The sequence below is a fragment of the Piliocolobus tephrosceles genome, chromosome 8, assembly GCF_002776525.5.
Source record: "Piliocolobus tephrosceles isolate RC106 chromosome 8, ASM277652v3, whole genome shotgun sequence".
Taxonomy (NCBI): Eukaryota; Metazoa; Chordata; class Mammalia; order Primates; family Cercopithecidae; genus Piliocolobus; species Piliocolobus tephrosceles.
The window spans coordinates 98,576,705-98,598,915 of record NC_045441.1 but is presented as its reverse complement, the minus strand read 5'-3'; the positions used below and the strand labels follow the sequence as shown (position 1 = coordinate 98,598,915).

The 22,211-nt window shown below is 45.3% G+C and overlaps 1 protein-coding gene across 1 annotated transcript in view; it reads right to left on the bottom strand.

Moving 5' to 3' along the window:
* CDHR3 (cadherin related family member 3) overlaps positions 1–22,211 on the bottom strand; it is a 69,430-nt gene that overhangs the window by 29,356 nt on the left and 17,863 nt on the right. Inside the window, 4 exon segments of the mRNA XM_023183114.2 lie at positions 3,275–3,411; positions 8,451–8,533; positions 10,337–10,431; positions 21,038–21,135. Coding sequence (XP_023038882.2) covers positions 3,275–3,411; positions 8,451–8,533; positions 10,337–10,431; positions 21,038–21,135 — 413 coding nt within the window.

Here is a 22,211-nt window from a genome sequence, read left to right as displayed (position 1 = left end):
GAAAAGGAATACAGAAACTTGGAGAAAACTGGAAAAGACCATTCTAACATGAGGAAGAGCTTATGCAGAGCATAATCTCTATACAAATACATTTTTGAAAACCCATTAAGTTCCTTTGTTAGACATTTATTGGGGTATCTGGCCTGACCCTTCTAGGATTTTTCACACTGCACTCCTGAGTTGGGTCCCTGGTGGCAGCCCTTGCCCAGAGTGGACTGGACTGGTGAATAACTGACTCCAGCTTGACCCACAGGGCTCTCTTATTGGGGAATTTGTAACTGAAAGGCACACATTGGAAGATCAGTCAGGCTAATTGTGGAGCTACAGAGCCTCGGTCCCTGGAGCAGCACTGGGTCACATCCTTCGTATGCCCCCATCTTTTGACATTTTCTTAGGAGATGCCCAGAATCCTGTTGATAGATGTCCCTGCCTTTTTCTTTTATTTTTTTATTTTTATTTTTTTCTGTTAGCTTGGTTTGCCTTAGTTTCTGTTACCTGTGACCAAAGAATCTTAATAAATATGCTCAACCAAAAAAAAAAAAAAAAAACAACTCGCTCTGCTTGTTAAAAGTTGAATTTTGCAACACTAGAGTGAACAGAACTCTCAGCCATGGTTGTCCCTACACTATCAGCTGACAGGGCATTAGGACGTTTTCAGAGGCAGTGCACAATTATTGCCTTTGTCTGGCTCTCCTGGGAATAGGTATCCTTTGCCTGAAAGCCTAAGGAGCCAATAGCACATTTTTTTTCTGGGATCGTCTAAGGCTGGAAGTCCTTTCTGGTGATGCGATCAGGACTTACAGGAGTGGGACAGTCTGGTAGTGGTTAAGAGGACAGGCCCGAGGAATCAGATGGCTTAGGTTGGTACTTCGGCTTCACGACCTACAAGCTGTAAGACCTTGAACAAATTGTTTAACCTGCCTGAGGCTCTCCCTAGGCCTCAGTTTCCTCATCTGTAAAATGTGAACGATGATAGTTCATTGAGTTGCTATCTTGAGTACTTGAGATGAGAGGTATGTGAATAATCACTCAGCATAATGCCTGGTGTGTACTAAGGCCCCAGGAAAAGATGGTTATAGAAGTGCAGAGAAGGGGAATTCATCCTCTTCAGAGATATTCAGATGGGAAAATAACTACCTTCAGTCTGGCAGACTGAGCAAAATGACACTGTCCCATACAGTTACCACTAGTCACATGAGAGTTATTGAGCAATTAAATGGTGCTAATCCAAATTGAGATGTACTGTAAGCATAAAACATACAACAGTCTTCCAAGACTTGGTACCAAAGAAAATGATATGAAATATCTCATGAATCACTTTTTTTTTTTTTTTTTTTTTGAGACAGGGTTTTGCTCTGTCACCCAGGCTGGAGTAGAGTGGAATGATCGTAGCTCACTGCGGCCTTAAACTCCTGAGCTCAAGAGATCCTCCTGCCTCAAATTCCTGAGTAGCTGGGACTATAGGTGTGGATCACCACACTCAGCTAATTTTTAAACTTTTAGTAGAGACAGGGTTTCGCTACGTTGCCCAGGCTGGTCTCAAACTCCCGGGCTCAAGCAATCCTCTGGTCTCAGCCTCCCAAAGTGTTGGGATTACAGACATGAGCCACTATGCCTGGCCGTGAATAACTTTTAAGTATTGATCACGTGTTGAAATGATAATATTTTATACATGTTAAATAAAAATGCCTAATTAAAATTAATTTCTCCTATATCTTTTTACTTTTTAAAAATGTGACTAGTGGCCGGGCGTGGTGGCTCAAGCCTGTAATCCCAGCACTTTGGGAGGCCGAGACGGGCGGATCACGAGGTCAGGAGTTCGAGACCATCCTGGCTAACACGGTGAAACCCCCGTCTCTACTAAAAAATACAAAAAGCTACCCGGGCGAGGTGGCTGGCGCCTGTAGTCCCAGCTACTCGGGAGGCTGAGGCAGGAGAATGGCGTAAACCCAGGAGGCGGAGCTTACAGTGAGCTGAGATCCGGCCACTGCACTTCAGCCTGGGTGACAGAGCGAGACTCCGTCTCAAAAAAAAAAAAAAAAAATGTGACTAGTACAGACATTGAAATTATAAAAGTGACTTGATTCTATTCTTATTGGACAGTGCTGATATAGCCCCTCTCTTCAGAAGACTTCAGGGAACCCTCAGGATAAGTAACCCATCCATCCTTACACATCTGCCTTTGAGAAAAAGGTGATGGGATTCAGGACACATTATCCCAAAATATGGCACTTGGCATTTGAGAAAACAGCAGAAGCAGGAAGGTCTCTAACCTTCTCCTGCCCTTCTTCCCTGAAGCAGCCCATAAAAGAGCTCTCTGGCTTTCATTTGAAGCAGTCATAAGACCTTCATTCCAGAGGTATCCTACCTATACCTGGAGGAAAGGAACATCCTATTCTGGAAGACAGAGATGCCAGGAAAAATCTGAACAAACAGACCTCACTGAATTCCCCAGGTTTATTATCATTGGGCCATACCCTTTTGTCCTGCAATCATACTTCTCCATAATTACTCACTTCATCAAACCGATCATAAAAACACATGGATTTCCCTGTTTCTTTGAGTCTTCATTTCTGAAGACTCTGGTGTAACATAAAACTTAACATTGAATAAATTTGTATGCTCTTCTCTTGTTAATCTGTCTTTTTTTATAGAGGTCTCAGTCACAAACCTAACAATGGGTAAGAAAATAAATCTGTTCACCACCCCCGACCCATCCCCCACAAAGGTGAAGAGTGACATAGCTGTCAACCCTATTTAGTTTGCCCAGCCCCCATGCCAGCTGCTTTTAATACATCTATTACCTTGGTAACCAATGATGACCCCCGTCAGAAAGACATGCCCCATACCAGAAGATAAGAAAAATACAATCAGCCCTCTGTATCCATGTGTTCTGCATCCTCAGATTCAACCAACTGAGGATGAAAAATATTCAGGAAAAATAAATGGCTGGTTGCATCTGTACTAAACATGTACAGACATTTTTTTCTTGTCATTATTCCCTAAACAATACAACAACTATCTACATAACATCTACATTGCATTGGGTATTATAAGGAATCTAGAGATGATATAAAGTATATGGGGGGACATGCATAGGTTATATGCAAATACTATGCCATTTTATAGGAGAAACTTGAGCATACATGGATTTTGGTATCCACGGTGTGTCCTAGAACCAATTCTCATGGGTGTCGAGGGACAACTGCATTGTAAAACAATTCAAACGGCTGAATTAGAGGATGCACTTAAGGATGGAGGTGAGTGGCTTACACTGATTTATCATGAAATATTTGCTAACAGTGGTAATGCTGTAGAGGAGGTGGCTAGGAAAACCTTCATCATCAGGATTCTCCGCTGTGATATTGGCCACGATGGTTCCTAGACTCAGTTCCTCCAGGATCGTGTACACTCATGTCTGACTGGAACAGAGATACAGCAGACACAGCTAATTTTCAGGGGCACGGAAAGGTAGTGTCTAGGCGATTGATATTTTGGTTAGTGCTAAATATAGTGCAGAGCTGTTCAAGTTGTATCAACATGCTCAGAGGGAGAGCACAGCAGTGGAAAGGAGGGGTGGCTGGCTTTTGTATTCCCAAAGATCACATCCCTGTGGATGTGAAGAAAGTACCATGCTGTTGTTGCAACAATTTACATGGGCCACAGTCTCTGACTCTACGCACATCTGCCTGATGTCATTTCAGATTGGCTTTGGCATTAACGTCTTTTGAAATAAAGATAGTGGCCTCTCCAGCTATCTTTTCTCATTTTCCCACTTTTTGTGCAGATTTCCCTGAATTCTTTTAGAAATCAGTGTGTCCAGAGTTACATGCCAGGGTCATGTCCAGAGTTGCGGGTTCCCTCCCTTGTTCCTGACTCCTATCCCATGGCTGCCACCAGAAGCCAGAAAAATTGTAAAGCTTCTGTATTCTCATGCCTTTGCTCACTTTTTTTTCTTGTCTTTTTTTTTTTTTTGCCTGAGGATATAGAATTTATGCACAGAACTCATGCACCTTTCCAAGTTGCATTAATCATGAGGTCAGCTTTCTGAACTGAGAAATAGGTCCCCTGGCAGAAGACCAGGCCCCATCACTGTCCTCCTTCTTGCAAGATAACCCCAAATCACCAACTTACCCATCTTCCTCAGACCTCCGCCAATGCCTTTGGAACAGGCCAGTAGTGAGACTGATAGGTTGGGAGTTTTAACTAAGTATACATTGAGTAACTTTGAATGCTCTAAGGGAGGCTTATTGTTTAAAATAACTCTGCAGGAATATGGGGCAAATAGTCACCTCTAATTTCCCAGTTTCCCAAGTGGAGATCTTCCCATATGGGATCTTCAAGAGGGGTGCAGTACTTCTCAGATCTAAGTGACTGCATTCCTTTCATGAGCTCGGAATATTTCTGCTGTGCTATCTCACCATCCCCATAAGGTAGGTAGGGCCAGAGGAAGGAGAAATGGCAGGAAATCAATAGCTAGAGTCAGGGGTAGTCAGAGAAAGGCAGGAACCAGGGCCTCACCCCAACCCTCCCTACCAGGGCTCCTCCCTGGATCCAAGTTGCCACCACATCCATTCACAAGGTGGTCTTCTGTGGGTATACTCCATTGCTGGGGGAGAGTAATCATGTTCAGCCTAAGGTCACTCCAGGGTCCCACTGAAACAGGCCCATTCATCCTTTCCCTTACCTGACATACCTCCTTCTCAGGGAGTCTGTGATGCTGCCCCGATGGGTCTAGGAATAGGCAAAGGGGGATGGGGCCAAAGAGATGGGGTGGCAGGAACCGAAACCAGAACCAGGAGGGAAGGAGATGGCCCCAGCTCCCTAGGCTGGGCCAAGCCCCTCAGTCCCTTCTGTGAGTGCCCCTGTTGCTGATACAGTGTGCTTTCGCTTTGGTCATCATGAGTGAGTTCTGTTAACTTCCAACAAAGAGGTCACTAAGATGCCTATGCTAATCACACAGCCATGCGCTACTGCTCCAAGCATGCTCCTAGTAAAAGCATCGCCAAGGAGCTGGTTAGACATGCAGACCTCAGGTCTGCCCACCCCAGCTCTCTGAACGAGGATTGGCTTTTTCACAAGATGCCCAGCAGATCTGTATGGGCTTTAACATTTCAGAAGGAAGATTATAAGATGAGGCCACAGGTGGCAACCACAGGCTCCCAGCCTCCCATAGGACAGAGAGAGGACACAGAGGAAAAGCGCCTTCCTCCCATCATCCCTCCTTCCTTCTCAGGCAGTGGTTCTCAGCTGGGGGGTGGGGGTGGTGTCTGAACACATGTTTGATTTTCACAACTAGGGGAGAGAGCTGCTATTGATGTTTAGGGGATAGAAGCTGGAGATGCTGCTAAACATCCTCCAATGCACAGGACAGCCCCTCTACAAAGGGGTACCTGGCTCAATGCCAGCAGTGCTGCTGTTTAAGAAACTGCTCTGAAGGCTCATCTAGTCCATGCTGGGTGCTCCAGGAACCCAGATCCCCAAGAAGGGAACTAGTCAGGCTATTGGCCACGACACAGCTGCTCAGGTGAAATATTCTCTCCTTGGTTAACCTGACATTGAGCCTGGCAGGAGATAAAATCTTTAGTCTATTTGATTTTTGAATCCAAGATACAGGTATATATAAAATATCATTCAACATAGACGACAGTTAAGAGCTATTCAAAGCACAGTGAAGCCAGGTGCCATGCAGCCACCCTGACAGAGTAAAGCTCTGCTACCACTCGTATTCCCACACCCTTCTTCCCTGTAACACATGACCCCCAGAGCTTGGGCCAGCAGCCACACTCATGGGGAAGGGTGTGAATGCTGGGAAGCCATGGATGGCTTCACCACTATTTGAGTATTCAGTAAGTGCCCAAGGTGTGCATGACACTGCCAGGCACCAGGTGGAAAAGGACTGAGTAAATACAAAAGAAATGGGCAGGAGGGGAGAAAGACCTACTTACCCAACTCTAAAATAAAGTGCTGTGCACACACAGCAAGCTCCGTGCACAGGAAAACAGTAAATATGTCAGGTGCAGTTCTGCTTTTGTTGTCCAGGTTGGAGTGCAGTGGCATGATCTCTGCTCACCGCAACCTCACCTCCCAGGTTCAAGCGATTCTCCTGTCTCAGCCTCCTGAGTAGCTGGGATTACAGGCACCCGCCACCACGCCTGACTAATTTTGTATTTTTAGCCGAGACAGGGTTTCACCGTGTAGGTCAGGCTGGTCTCGAACTCCTGACCTCAGGTGATCCACCCGCCTCGGCCTCCCAAAGTGCTGGGATTACAGGCGTGAGCCACTGCACCCGGAGTGTCAGGTGCTTTTATAATAAGATGCTCAGCTTCAATAATGGCAGACTCCTGGATCATGCATCCTGAGTCTATAAAGCTTTCTGACATTTGTCACCACCCAGGGGTAAAATGGGGAGACATTCTCAAGAATAGACATAGAACTTGCTTTGGTTGTGTTAATCGCATGAGTTTAACAAATAGTAAAGATAGAAAGGCTGTCTGTGCGTTTTACATTTGTATTTCACCCTCAAACTTAGTACACTTGAGTCTGTTTGAGGATTTAATTTTGTTAATCCTGAATTAAAGAAGTTATCATTAGTGCTAGCACTGATTTATGGGAAAAGGAGGCTCAGAAGCTCAAGGGAACCATGAAAGCCCCCGAAGTCAGCATGTAGTTTGAAACCGAGCAAATCCTTTCAAATGGCAATGGCTGAGGGATGAGGTTGACTCTCATTGACTGCCCCCACTCCTTCTTTTGGAGTGAGGCTCTAGCAGACCCATCCTCACCTTCAACCAAGGAATGCTGTTTGAAATAAAGTCGACTGACTTAAAAAGCAAACAAACAAACAAAAGACTGTTACACAGATCATGCTGTCTGCCTGGGGATGGAGCCCAATATGTTCCTCTTTCAAACCTAAAATGAGAACCAGAGAGTTCCAGGCTGACCTCTGGGTGCATCCTAAGCCAACAGGGGTCATGTTCTCTCTCAGTTAAAGTCAGTTTCTGTATTTTGGAAGATGTGGTCCAAACCAGATGGTTTATAAGCTCTGCCCCTGGGGAGGACTTATTATTTTTCCCTTTGCAACCCCATTAGCCCTCCTCCCCTCCTCCCAGATGGGACTTGTGGGGAAGGTGTCAAAGAATGCATCTGCTCTAGCCCTGCAGCCATCACCTTCCTCTAGGGGTTCTTGAAAAATGCAGAGCTGCGTGGGCCCATACCTCAGCCTGAGTCTGGGTTGGGATGTCATAACTGTTAATAGGCTGCCTGGACTTTGCTCCAGGAGCCACCTGTCAGCCCAAAGGCACTGAGCTCTCCTTCTGAACCTAACCCAGCATCAGGTGCTGATGGAAAGCATTACATAACAATTTAATAACAGCAGAAAGATTGAGGGTCAAGGTTTGAAAGAGGAACGTATCAGGGCTCCATCCCCAGGCTGTAGGGGTGGAGCAGATGCATTCTTTGACACCTGCCACTGGACTGGAGACTGTGTTAACATCCAGAAGTTGTACAATTGTGGTGTGTCTGCCAAGTGGCACCAGGTTAGTCTGGGAGTGAGGTTGCCTTAATACCTCCCAATCTTGGAATAACTTTTGCAAGCCCTCTACCCACCTCTGAGGCCTAATGGTCTTTTATTGGTGGAGTATCCTGTGCTGAATCTATTCATAGCCATTCATACTGTTAAAGATGATTTTGCCACTTTCCTTGTGGCTGGCTCCTATGCCCATCTCAGGGACTGGGGCAGGCAGAGGCTCTGTAAGCAGTATGCCAGGCTGTTTGCAGTGCCATCTACTAGCTCAGAATCCCATCATCTCCTCCTGAATCCCCATCTACGATAGGCTCAGATCTTCTTTTGTGTCTGGGATAGTGCCAGGCACATTTTCACAAACTACCCTCCACCAGATGCATTCACCCTTCCCACCTCTGCTGGACAGAGGAGATGCCAGACACAGCCCGATGACTTTTTTGGATCCATGATGGCAGGAAGAAACTTCAGAGCAGCCAGTAAAGGGCAGGCAACCTGAAAATAGCCCTCTCCTCAGTGCGAGGATGATATGCTAGGAGCAGGCATTAGGGAGTCGTGAGTGATGGTGCATGCTCTGGGACTCGGCTGTTACTAACGTGTGGCACTTTATTTTAAAAGCACCCTCTGCATGTGCACAGCGGCAGGCCACACCCCGGGGCATGTGTCCACCCCTCCTCCACACCACATCCAAAATCCCATGGTGCATGTCAGTGTCAGGGTACAGGAGGCAGAGGCAACAAAGGTGGAAAACAGCAGTCCAGAGAGACCAGAGGCCAGGATAAAGACTCTGAAGAGCTCATGCCTCTAATCTCTCCTGCAGGCCAGAGCAAAGGGCATCCCTCTGCCTTGTATTAAATGTGCCAGAGGAGATGAGGCCACCTAAGAAGGAAATGCCTGCAGCCCAGGGAGTCCTGCATGCCCTCAGGCCTACCTGGTAAAGTGAGGGGCTTCACCTGGAGCACTGTGGAGGCTTTGAGGCCTCTACTGTCCCTCACCTCCACAATGAGATGGAAACTGCCAGGGAAACATTCCACGTAAGAGAATCAAGCTTTGCTGGCACTATTTCAGAACAAGATGGGGAAAAATATGGAGTAGGAGGAGTGAGAGCAGAGCCTGTCCTTTTGGTGGTGACCCTCTCCGTAATGCCCCACAGTCTCAGGGCCTGCAGGGCGACCTTTCTCCCCCTGTCTCCGAACCCACTGGCTGCTTCTCATTCTGCAGGGGCTGTTCACCACCATCGTCCCACCAGGTCAGCGTCTGCTCAAGCGCCATGCTGCACACTCTATCTCGGTGTTTCTCACAAGAGCCCTGGAACATGCATATCACTCCCATGGGAGGAAGTGAGGCTCCCACGGCTCACATGGCTAGCTCTTGTTCCCACACCTGGCGCAGAGCCAGGAGCCTCACCTCTTTCACCCCAAGGCCAACATGTTTTCATGCACAAAGCCTGGACTTTCCCCAAGGCCTGCTCACCCTGCTTTATTGCTTTCACCTCATCAGCCCCTTTGCTTGGATGGCTGCCTGTCCCAAACAAGAAGGGGTTGGAGAAGTCTTGTATAGATCACCCTTGACATTAGTGACTCCATCTTAGAAAAAAAATGCCGTCTTACATTTCAAAAGGCATCAAGCCAGCAGGGTCCAGCTGTTCACCTAATCAATAGAGACAACACTCAACCAGATAAGGGCATAATCCTTTACTATCCGTCTTCACCAGAGGACTCAAGGGCCGTAAAATGAGCAGGACTTCACCGGCTCAACATGGCCATCTTGACAGACCCCACCTTGCTGTCACTTGTAATCAGCACCCAGCATCTGCCCAAATCAAAGACTCGTCCTTGCAAGACATTGATGACCATCTGGATGTGGCCAAGAAACTCTCCTTGTCCTTGGAGAGTCAGACCTCGGACATCACTGTCCTTGGTCTGGTTTATTAACCTCTTTTTCCTATTCCCTTTTCTCATGATGTTAAACGTTACTTTGTTTGGTGTAGAATGTTTAATTTATAACATTTATGTGCTGATGAAGTATACTGTGTATGGTTTACAATATTGACTGAGCTGTGGAGTGGCTTGAGTCTGTGTGCTCTGACTACTGAGTCAGCAAGAAGTCTACGCAGAGTTGCCTCCTTGGGAATTCCATGTAGCTCATGGCTTTTAGGATTGAAATAGCATCAGTAATAGCCGGGTGCAGTGGCTCACGCCTGTAATCCCAGCACTTTGGGAGGCTGAGGCAGGTGGATCACGAGGTCAGGAGATCGAGACCATCCTGGCTAACAAGGTGAAACCCAGTATCTACTAAAAATACAAAAAATTAGCTGGGCGTGGTGGCGGGCACCTGTAGTCCCAGCTACTCATGAGGCTGAGGCAGGAGAATGGTGTGAACCCAGGAGGCGGGAGCTTGCAGTGAGCAGAGATTGCGCCACTGCACTCCAGCCTGGGTGACAGAGCCAGACTCTGTCTCAAAAAAAAAAAAAAAAAGAAAAGAAATAGCATCAGTAAAAACCTGACCTTATGGAAAGACACAAATGTGCATGAACCTGGTTATGTCTGACCTTGCACTGCTCATGACACTCCTGTACTTGGGCACCCTTTCCCATACTGTCATTCTTGTTCTCTGGAGACCAAAAGAGGCCTCCTAGACAATTGCCTTATTCCCCATCCGTCTCTGGGGTTCACTACCAACTGAGCTTACAATGAGGCTGTAGACTGCTCAAGGGCCCCCACCCAGCTACCCTCAGGTTGCACTGTGACCTATTCCTTATGTTTTCCTTGACCCTCAGATCAATAGTACTTCAAGCAAGGTCAGTAGCAAGGCTACCTGCTGTGTCCTGCTTCAAAGTCTAGTTCTGTTGTGGAGAAGAGGGTGCCATTAGCAGACATTCTGAAGCTCTTTGAGGGAGAAGTCAGGAAATACTAAAAAACAAGGGAAAAAATTTGGTGAAATCAGCCCACCTACCCACCCTTCCCCAGAAGATGTGTGTGCTCATTTCCTATTTTATATTCTTAGCCCTTGGAACATTGTCAATGCATCAGGATGCGGTTCAAATGAGCAGTTATCCAATTTAATCGCTCTTGAATCCAGAAACTTCTGGCTCTGTTGGTCTGAGCCCTGGTTGACCACACCCTGAAAACCTGGTGAGTGGATCCTGTTCTAACTACAGAAAGTATATAAAAGGCCCCTGTCAAGGCAGGCTCTGCTTCTGAGTCCAGTCTTCTTATCCCTATCACTGTGTTCTCACTTCTTCTGGACAACTTCTGATTTTGATTCTATGCCTTCGCTTTAACCAACACTGTTTAAATACACCTACTACCCACTAGGTAATAGGACTATACCAAAGTGAGTAAGATCCGTCACTACCCTTAAAAACAACTTACAATATAGCAGGGTATCAAATGCACGAGCATCACTCATTGAAATGACTAAAGGAACAAGGGACAAAGATGAACTGAGAATGAAACGTAGAAGGGCTTACAGTATAGCTTGGAAGCTGGTTTAGGGATACAGAAGAGCTGTTTTTATATCTAATCCCTGGCATGTGGCCATTGGGAAAGTCCTTCCTACATCTCTGTTTAGTTGAGAGTCTTTGTAGTCCTTGGCTCCCAGCCCAGCTCTCTTGATGACACCCTGCCCGGAACTCCTTGATCTGATAGGAAGAGACAGGTTTATGTGTACAGCCCACTGAGGGCCAGCCCATAGGAGGACTGTGCCTGTGCCACCCATGGCAGCTCATCAAGATTGCTATGTTTCTCCCACAGTGGAGTCAAGAAAACAGGGGAAGAGCCTGGATAAGAAGAGCTGGGTTCACAATCCAAGTTCTCTCTTTTTTTTTTTTTTTTTTTTTGTGAGACAGAGTCTGGCTCTGTCACCCAGCCTGCAGTGCAGTGGCACTATCATGGCTTACTGCAGCCTCCGCCTCCCAGGCTCAAGCGATACTCCCATCTCATCCTCATGAGTAGCTGGGACTACAGGTGTGTGCCACCACACCTGGCTAATTTTTTTTTTTTTGTATTTTTTGTAGAGACAGGGTTTCACCATGTTGCCCAGGCTGGGCTTGAACTCCTGAGCCCAAGTGATCCACCTGCCTCTGCCTCCCTGAGTGCTGGGATTACAGGCATGAGCCACTGCATCTGGCTTAAGCTCTGGTCCTCACCACAAGGTCTGGGACAAGTGCCTTTCTTGCCTATAACTTAGGGCTGATACAACCAATTGCTCCTTCATGTTATTGAGGATTAAATGAGAATGCATGCCGTAAAATATGAAGGCTCGCAGCAACGCTAGAGACTTACATGTTTATATTCATTTCTTCTAAAGGGCTTTAAGGTTAGAAGGTTTCATCATTTCCTGCTAGGATGAGGGATGTTCTATCCTCAAGGCCTTAGATCTCTGGATCAGATCATCAGTGGAGGCTTTGCAACCACAGCCACAGCCCCTGAAGTCTAGAATCAAAGGAAACACCTGCCAAGGTTTCCAACCCAGCGATTTGCTGTGTTATGAGTGCTGCTGAGCTTCCAGTACAAGAAGCAAGTGTGCACACAAGATAGATGAAAGGCCTCCTTTGAGGCCAGTATAAGGTTTTCAATCCATTTTTTAATGTTTCCTTTTGTTTATTATTTAATAATGTTTTTCTAGTTGTAATAACATATTTTATACAAAACCAAGGCAGACAGAAAAGTATAAAAAAGAAATGAAAAATGCCACCTATTAAATCTTATTTTGGTGATTAGCCTTCTGTTCTTTCCTATGCAAACGTATACCCTCCAAAAATAGTTGGATGATGTTGTCATCAAAATTATAATATCTGTTCCTTGCATTTATATCTTGAGCATTTACCCCTATTCTTAAGTCTTATTTTACAGGCTAGTTAGTTAACGATGGCACAGTATCCTACTACAGGGGTTTATTTTATTAAATCGTTCTTGCTGATCATTTAGGTGTTTTCTGCTCATTTTAAGGGGAAATATTTGGGTGATTCCACAGAGCACCCTTCTTCCAGCCCCACAAATTGTGCAAGTACCTTGGCAGTACTCCCAGATGTGGGGTTTAAATCCCAAGCTCCCCATTAATATGCCAGCTCATGGCCTGGCAGCAATTGGCTAGGCCTGCAGCTGCCCACACACAGAGCCATCCTGTGTCTTCGAGCAGAGCCTTCCCTGCAGAGAAGCCTCGCATATCCATAAATCAGAGCCTGAAGCTACATATGGTAGAACAACTGGGTTTTAGAGACTCGTGGGTTGGGGAGGAGATTTACTATATGTATCTGAATCAGGGCATCCTTCCACATGTGCTTTGAAATGCTCTAGGAGCTTGGTCTCCAATTCTGGTTGGTCCCAAGCGTGATAAGGTCTTGGGATACAGAGAAGACAGACAGGCCCTACTCTCCAAAATCTTATGGTCAACTGAGGGAACAAAGGTTTGGGGAGGTGCTCCAAAGGGGATACATACAGGATACGATGGGAACTCAGAAGGACATTTAGACTCATCTGGAATACAACAGTCACAAATTAGGGTAGTAAATTAAGTTTGGTAACTCTGGAGCCAGAATATCTGGATGTGAATCCTGGTTCATCACTTTCTAGCCATGTGAGTACCTACAAAGAGTAATAGTACTAGGGCATGCCTCATGGGTTATCATATAAAGTGCTAGAACAATGCCTGGCACATAGCAAGCCCTCAATAAATGTTAACTACTGCTGTCCCCTCAGAAGGGATCCATGAGGGAAAGGGCTTCATTTTATTCACTCCTATATCCTCAGTGACTAGCACATAATAGATGCTCAATAAATATTTGTTCGATGTTAAATATTGGGGTTTTCTTCTTGTTCATTTCCCATCTAAATAAGATCAACATTCCCACCTTAGAGAAATCTTAAAAAAGCAACAACAAAAAACCATCCTGCAAAACATTTTTTAAAAATCTATTTGAATGTGATAATGCTAGACTTGGCTATAAAATCTTCTCCAGTTGGGCCCACAGTCTCAACAACTCATGCAGAAAGGAAAGAAAGGAAAAAAGGAAAACAGCAGCAGATAAAAAGGATGTGGAGAACTGTAGAACTAGGCACACAAGAATTTTCTTTTTAATTTCGATTAAGAGGGTGATTTCCTGGAATCTTGATTTTTTTTTCTTTTTAACACCAGGCTAATTTCTTTTTTCTCTGAACCTAAGAGCTGTGTTAATGGGAATAACAGTTTTGTACTTAGAAAGGAGATAATATCCAAAGACTAAAAATATTGTGTCATGTGGCCATTTGCCAGCAACTCAGCAAGGCTCTCTGTAAAACCTGGCATTTTCTCCCCCTTTTTAAAGGCTTGTTTAATCAAAGCTGCTCCCTTGATATTCATTCTTGGAAAACAGAAATTAAATGGAATGAAAAGCAACTGCAGCCCCTCTCTGCCCCCAGTCCTGGCTAAGAAAAGTCCTGAGTAATCAGATCAATTCAGTTAACAAATGCTTGTCAGACAAGCTCTCTGGTTTTCCTGCTGGGAACATTTCTTAACCACCACCCCAGGTTTCTCTATTTGCAGCCCCTTTGCAGCTAGGTTTGCTCTCAGACACAAAAGCTTTAGTTTGGAAGACAAGAAGCCCATCCTTCCTGTCCCATTCACCCTTGATTGTGCCTTGGTGTAGGGAGAAAGGAAGGTGGGAGGGAGCTGGCCCAGTTTCCAGAAATGTCAGGCTCCCTGGGGTAAGAGGGGAATGCCACCTCCAGGCTCACTTCCCCACTGCAGACGGAGTCACAGGCCAATGATTCAACCTGTGCCACTTTGCAGCTATCAGTTGCTTTCAGGCCTGCAGTAGAAACAAACAAGAATTCAGCTTCTTGTCTTTTATAGAATAGAGGAGTCAACTACCAGGCCACCACAGGCCGAGTTTCCAGAGGGAAAGACCCTTATTCTGCCCACATCCAGGGAGTGTCAATGGCTCCACAAGCCACTGAGTACATGGCCCCAAACCCACCCCAGAAGGCCAGAGCACTCAGGACTGCAGCAAGTTACAAATACGTTGCCACATTCCTATATTTTTCAATGGAAGCTGAATATTTTGTAAAAGCCTCAATTCCTCTCTTTGTTTTCCCCTATTCCACCCTTGTCTCAGCTCAGAGGTGGGACGTGGAGGAAGAAGGAGGGAAGAGTGCCTAGAAGAAAAAAACTACCGTTAAAAAACTACCCACTGCAAGCCCTTAACGTGGCTCCTGCTTGTGGTTCATTGTTCTGAGGATGAGCTAAGTGGGTTATAGGCAAGTACTTGAATGTTTTAAGAAGAGACAGGATGACAAATGCAAAATGCTGTTATTAATGTAATCCTTCACTGATAAAGCTGCAGATCCTATGCCCTCACACTCTGTCATTCTTTTTCCATAATCGGCCTGGGTTCTGTGCTGCAAGATTCAGGCTTTGCTAATCTTAATAACAATGATTCCCATCTATTCCCGTCTCAACATACAAACAGCCAGCAGTGACCACATATTTGGAGTGGGAATTGTCCAATACCATTGCTTTTTCCTTTTATGAGCATTTTAACAAGAACCTGGAGTAGAATGAGGAACGCCTTTTGCTAAGACTTCAGGTGGTGACTCCTGAGTTGGCAGGCAGACACCAGGGCAGCTGAATGAGTGGGGCAGGTGGGGGTGTACGGTGGGGATAGGGATGCTGTCACTCAGAAAAGAATGGGGTGGGAAGCCAGTGGCAGAACTTGCCAGAACAGAGTAGAAGGTAACTCCAGGTTCTCACTGGAGAACCTGGAGTTACCTGGCCCCTCAGTTCCTTCCCTCATCCAGAAATAAAGTACTGCTCAATAGACCTGAAAGATCCCATCCAGCTAGGACCCTTGATAGGGCCAGGTTTAGCATATGACGACCACTTTATTTACAGGAAAACAAAAACTCTCAACCCGCTGCCACTTCCTACAGCCATGAGCAAGATGAAGATAGAAAGAGAACAATGGCCCCTGCTGCCCTCCCAAAAGTCCAGGTAGTAGCTAGGTTATTGCTCTTTTAATTTAATCCTTTGTCTGCCCTGGTGAAGACAAAGCACATTGCATTTTATGCAAAAGCCCTTCCTCAATGGAAAGGCCAAGAGAAAGCCCCTTAATGGAGAAATTGCTGCACTAGATCATTTTGCCTCCAGCTGCGAGATTGATTAACATCCTGGGAGTCTCCAAGGAGGCTCTTCTGCAGTCACGGTGGCCATTTCCAAGCAGAGGGGGAAGCAGAGAGTGTGGGAGTTGAATGGGAGGAGGGTGGTCTCAAAGAGCCTCCTTCAGGAAGTGGAGAAGAGGTGGGGGAGTACCCAAAGAAGAAATGCCAGTAAATATAATTATTCACATGCAGATCATCCTTCTCACGTTCTGAGCCCATTATTAATGCATACCTCCAAGCTCTACCTGCATGCCCACCACAGCACAGAAGGTACCCAGGGAGGGGTAACCAATGCTAGATCTAAGCCTGTGCCTGGCCAATGCAGTAGCCACTACCCTCATGTACGTGTGACTGTGAGCATTAAAATGTGGCTGGTCTGCACAGAGATGATCTGTAAGTGTAAAATGCACATGAAATTTGAACACTGAGTATGGGAAAAAAATGCAAAATATCTCAATCATTTTATGTTGACTATGGTGAAATATTTTGAATATACTGAGTTAAATAAGCTATTAAAATTAATTTCACTTATTTTGTTTTACTTTCTTTCTTTTTTTTTTTTTTTTTTTTGAGACGGAGTCTCACTCTGTCGCCCAGGCTGGAGTGCAGTGGCCGGATCTCAGCTCACTGCAATCTCCACCTCCCGGGTTCATGCCATTCTCCTGCCTCAGCCTCCCGAGCAGCTGGGACTACAGGTGCCTTCCACCTCGCCCGGCTAGTTTTTTGTATTTTTAGTAGAGATGGGGTTTCACCGTGTTAGCCAGGATGGTCTCAATCTCCTGACCTTGTGATCCACCCATCTCGGCCTCCCAAAGTGCTGGGATTACAGGCTTGAGGCACCGCACCCGGCTTTTGTTTTACTTTCAATGTGGCTACAAGAACATTTAAAATTACATATGCAGCACTCATTTCCGGCTCACAGTATAGCTTTGCTGGACAGAGCCGGTGCAATATTGAACAGTGTTGGTCCAAACAATGTACCAGCACATGCCTTTTAAATTTCACTAAAAAGAAGGAAGCAAATACAAGTGGCTTCCAGATGAGTACCTATTTTACATTTACTGTGATACAGCTTCATTTTATTAAGCTGGACAAGAGTTGTAAGATTTGTCATTTTAAAGGGGTTGAGGTTTCAAAATGCATCCTAGAGCTATTTTTAAAAATCCATTATTCATTCTCTAGTTGCTGCCACCAGCAGGGTGACTTGTAGACCCCACCAGGTTAAGATGACAGACACAAACCAAGCCTAGGTCACTTCAGGCATGTGCTTTGGTGTGTTTTAAAGTCTGTCCCTGTTCGTTCAGTCCAGTGGTTCTCAAAGTATATGGTACATCAGAATCACCAGGGAGGTCTGCATTCAAACTCAGCGTTCTCATGCAATGTCCAGGAATCTGCATTTTTAAAATCAGCCTAAGTATGTTCTAATGCCTGAACACACTTCTAAAGCCTGCAAAACACTTAAAAACTCGTGTTTCCATTGGGTGTGGTGGCTCACGTCTATAATCCTAGCACTTTGGGAGGCCAAGGTAGGTGGATGGCTTGACCCCAAGAGTTTGAGACCAGCCTGGGCAACATAGCGAAACACTATCTACAAAAAATACAAAAATTAGCTGGGCATGATGGCGGGCACCTGTAGTCCCAGCTACTCGGAAGGCTGAGGTGGAAGGATCACCTGAGCCAGGAAAGTTGAGGCTGCAGTGAGCCGTGATTGCACCAGTGTACTCTAGCCTGGGTGATAGAGGTGAGACCCTCTCTCAAAATAAACCAATGTTCCCGGCCTTTTTCACCAGAATAATTGCCTCAGATATTTGCCAAATATGCAAAATTATTTTCAGATAATGCAGAAATGCAGACTCAGACTCGAAAACTCCAGGAGTGGGACTTGGAAATTTTGGGAGATGACGTCACAAACCAGCAGTCCTCAACCCTGGCCATGCATTAGATTCCCTGAGGGCTTTATAGTCCTGATGCCCAAGCCATATCCAAGTCCAATCACATCAGACTTTCACTGGGTGGGACTTAGACATCTGTGTTCTTTAAAGTTCTCCCAGTGGTTTCAATTTACAGCCAAGGTTGAGAAGCACAAGTTGGTCAGTAGCAAATTAACCCACCTCCCTTCTACTTTTACGAAGTTAACTATGTCATTTGCTTCTACTTAGTACCCTCAAGTGCCCAGAATAAAATGTCTAAGTACAAAGGCCATAATATGTTATGTCCTAAACTGTTATTACCTTTTTCTAATCTGAGAAAGTTTTCTTCCAGATTATGTCCACCGCTCCTGCAGGCTGACTGTTGACTTTCTGTACAGCTGTTAGTTCCAGCACAGGTGTTAAATATTTCATTAACAATATGTGCTGCAACTCTGAGTACCCCCTCCCCAAACAACCCCTCAACTCACTGCAGAAGCCACAAGCCCCTGCAGCTGCTCTCAGAACGCTTTTGATGGCAGTACATTTTTTTTTTTTTCTGAAGGGAGCAACACCTGCTGCAGGTGCTTCCCACCTGGGCAGCTTTCCCTCCTCTGAAAGGGTAACTACATGATTGATGAGGTGTTTTTAAAGGGTCCATGACCTTATTCTGTCTGCATAATTTGGAGAGATACATTTAAAGTGGAGATTTAAAAACAAATATATATTTGTCTTCACAACTGAAATTCTTTCCAATTTGCCCCCACTGGATCCTATACAAACTTTACAGTGATTGTCATACTGAATTGTAATTAGTGTATGCATGTGTCAGAAATCAGAACATGATACCCCAAAATATGGCATCTTGGCAATTGAAAAAAACCTCAGAAGCAAGAAGCCTATTTCTCCCGACTTTCTCCCATGAAGCATGATCATAAAGGAATTCTCTGACCTACCACCCCTAAAAGTAGGTCATAAGAACCTGATTCTAGAGGATTCCAGACCCTACAACCACAGACCAAGAAGAATCTGAACAAACAGGGCCTTGCTAAGTTCCCCCAGTTTATTACCTTTAGGTCATACCCCTTTTAGTCCAGTTAGGATTCTACACGACTGCCCATTCTTCATCGAACTTCAGCATAAAAATACAGTTTTCCCTGGGAGTCTTTGGATCTTCATTTATGAAGCCTCCCATGTCATGTAAAACTTTGGTTAAATAAATTTGTTACACTTTTCTCTTCTTGTTAATCTCTCCTTTGTTATAGGAGTGTCAGCCATAAACTTTTTGACAAGGGAGGAAAAGCTATTCCTTCTCCCCCACGCATAAATCTCTGCTATTCAGTTTACACTTCCTGAGGTCAATGTGTCCTCCTCAACTCTGTTTCCAAAGTCTCTAATAGGATGCCTGGTACACAGAGAGTTCTTTGTAAATGTTGAAATCAACTCAATATGTAAGTGAGGTGCTATACTTTGGGTTTCTGACCTTATCTCCATCCAGAATCCTGGGTCACCAGTAAGCAAAAGTGGCCATAGGGCACAGTTCTGGCCAGTGAGATGTAGCAGAAATCCTCTGGGTAGGGCTTCCAAGAGTTTTTGTTTTCCTGACAAAAAAAGGGACAGATTGGGCCTGCCTTCTCTACCCTGTATCCCTCCCTGCTTGCTTCTTTCTTCTTCCTGCATGGAACTCAGAAGTATAATCCTGGAGGTGCAACAGCATCTCCCAATCATGAGGTGAGAAAAAGAGGACAGTGCCAACAAACATGCTATGGTTAGAAAAACGGAAATGTAGGAAGAGCCCAGGGTCCTGATGGTAGCAGCTGCACCAGTACTGAACTGCCTGCCTGCATCTAGACTTATTAGAGAAGAGAAGAAGAAAAGTTCCCATGTACACTCCCATGGTTAAGTTGTGTTATTTGCAGACAAACACATTCCTAACTAGTATGAGAAGGATAAGAAGTATGCATTTCAAGCACCTAGGATTGCTCTTAACACATAGACACCCATTAAATGTTTGCATATTCATTTATTCATACAAATATTAACATGAATGAATTCTGAATGAATGAGTTAATGAATGAATGGGTGATTTTTTTTTTTTTTTTTTACACAGGATCATCTTCTAATAAAAACAGACTATTCCCTTACTTTAAGTTGTATCCAATAATTTTATAACAGCTTTGTTTCAGAGTCTGTAGACTATATATATTGGTCCTAGCATTCCCGAGGCTCATTTCTTCCTGTTAGAAAAAGTAGTCCAATTGAAGCTGCAAATCATGCAACAAACAGTAGAAACAGCCTCCTGGTGTTACCAATTCCCCGAGTGTCATATTTCAAGTATTCTGTGTAAGGCAGGGTCGGCAGAAGGGTTTCCTGCTCCAAGGTTAGTTGGGTGGGATTCGCCTTTTTTTTCCCTCTCCAACCTGGGCTGCTCAGCTGCAGTGTGTGCACAGGGCATGTTAGTGGGCAGAGCCAGGAGCTAAGGCATCCACTCCCAGGGACCAACTAAGAGGCTTCACCTGAGAATTGGTGGTTACAGTTGCCCCACTAGTAGCTACATTAAGAAAACTGATTAAGAAGGGAGAGAAGAGACATCTGCTGTCTCAGATTGAACCATGAGGCAATTCCCAGGACCCAATCTCCTGCTCTACAACCTAGAATTCTGTGGACTCTTTAATTTTTTTTTTTTTTTTTTTTTTTTTTTTTTTTGAGACAGGGTCTTGCTCTATTGCTCAGGCTGGAGTGCAGTGGCATGATCATAGTTCACTGTAGTCTCAAATTCCTAGGCTGAAGTGATCCTCCCACCTCAGCCTCCCGAGTAGCTGGAATTACAGGCACGCACCACCATGCCCAGCTAATTTTTTAATTTTTTGTAGAGATGAGGTCTCACTATGTTGCCCGGGCTGGTATCAAACTCCTGGGTTCAACCTATCCTCCTATCTTGGGATTACAGGCATGAGCCGCTGCATCTGGCCTCTTTTCATTTTTTAAACTTGGCTCTAAGCAGCTTGGCTTCATATCTTGAGAAAGGTATGTAAATGCTTGGATTTGGGGTGTACATTTTATGATTTTAAAATAGAGCTGGTTTTTATCAGCTTTGATTTTTAAAATATTGAGCAGTTATGATATGCCAGGCACTGCGCTAAATGGTTTTACATGCATTGTCTACGTAATACTCACAGCTTCTCTACTGCGATAGGTGCTGATACTCTTCTTGGTTTACAGATGAAGAAACTAAAGCTTAGAGAGGTAACAGATTGGCCTAGATCACACAGAGCCACAAATCCACTCTAGAGTGTCTGGCCCCAGAGCCCCTTTATTCATTCCAACTATCCCGCATACACTGCGTTTGGAAGTGGACAGCACATTCCCCCGATTGCCACGCCCAAACACACCCCACCAAGACTCAGGACAGCAGGCTCCTGTGTCTAACCTAACATGGACAAACACCACCTCTTCCATATAAGGACACTTACACCAAGGGGAATGTTTTGGCTTGTGTCTTCTGGATCAAAGGCCTCAACCTGGTAAATGAATCCAGGGTTTGCTCCTTCTACTACGTAGAGGTGTAGACCTATACCAGTGTCCAAAGTGGAATAAGAAACATCTTATTAAAGCAAAAATGGGGAATTCCAAAATCAGGGCAGCTGTAGACAACCAAGGGAATCAAGCGCATTGGCATCGTGGGGCCAAGAACGCAATAAAAAAATCCATGACCAAGACCACTGGCCAACTGTCCTGCGTGGATCCATTTAGGGGAATTCATAAAGTGCTAGGGTTGGCCAAGCGGGTCCCGAGTCTTCATTCATGTCCTCTGTTGAGAGGTGCTCCAGGGTGATGCTGTTTGAGTTGGGGGAAGGAGGAGGTGAAGAGGCAGAGAGTTGGGAAGTGAACCCAGGTAGAAACCTCTGGTGTGAGGCTCCCCATGTGCTGAATCCACTTTAATGTGCAAATCCCTCCTCAACTGTGCTAAGTTACCCCTTTAAGGACACTTGGCAACTCCGCAGAAATAAGCCGCTGAAATGAGGGACCTTACAGCGGAACAGAGATAGACAGAATAAGTAGGGGAGGGCTACAGAGGCTCAAGGGAGGAACCAAAAATTGATTTCATCTGTTTCAGAGTTTTTCACGGTGATGCGGGAGGAGGGAGGAGCAGGCGGTACCAGCACTGACCGAGGGGCCACAGAGCTCTCATTGGGGCATTTTCTTTTTTCTGAGTGATGACGGACAATATGAAAAGTAACTTGGCCGGGCACGGTGGCTCACGCCTGTAATCCCAGCACTTTGGGAGGCCAAGGTGGGCGGATCACGAGGTCAGGAGATCGAGACCATCCTGGCTAACACGGTGAAACCCCGTCTCTACTTAAAATACAAAAAATTAGCCAGGCGTGGTGGCGGGAGCCTGTAGTCCCAGCTATTCGGGAGGCTGAGGCAGGAGAATGGTGTGAACCCGGGAGGCGGAGCTTGCAGTGAGCTGAGATTGCGCCACTGCACTCCAGCCTGGGCCACAGAGTGAGACTCCATCTCAAAAAAAAAAAAGAAAAAGAAAAAAAAAAAGTAACTCACTGTTTTGGGGGCACCATGCTGAGGACTTAACATACATTTTCTATTTTCATCTTCATAACAGTTCTGTTAATATAAAGCAGCTAT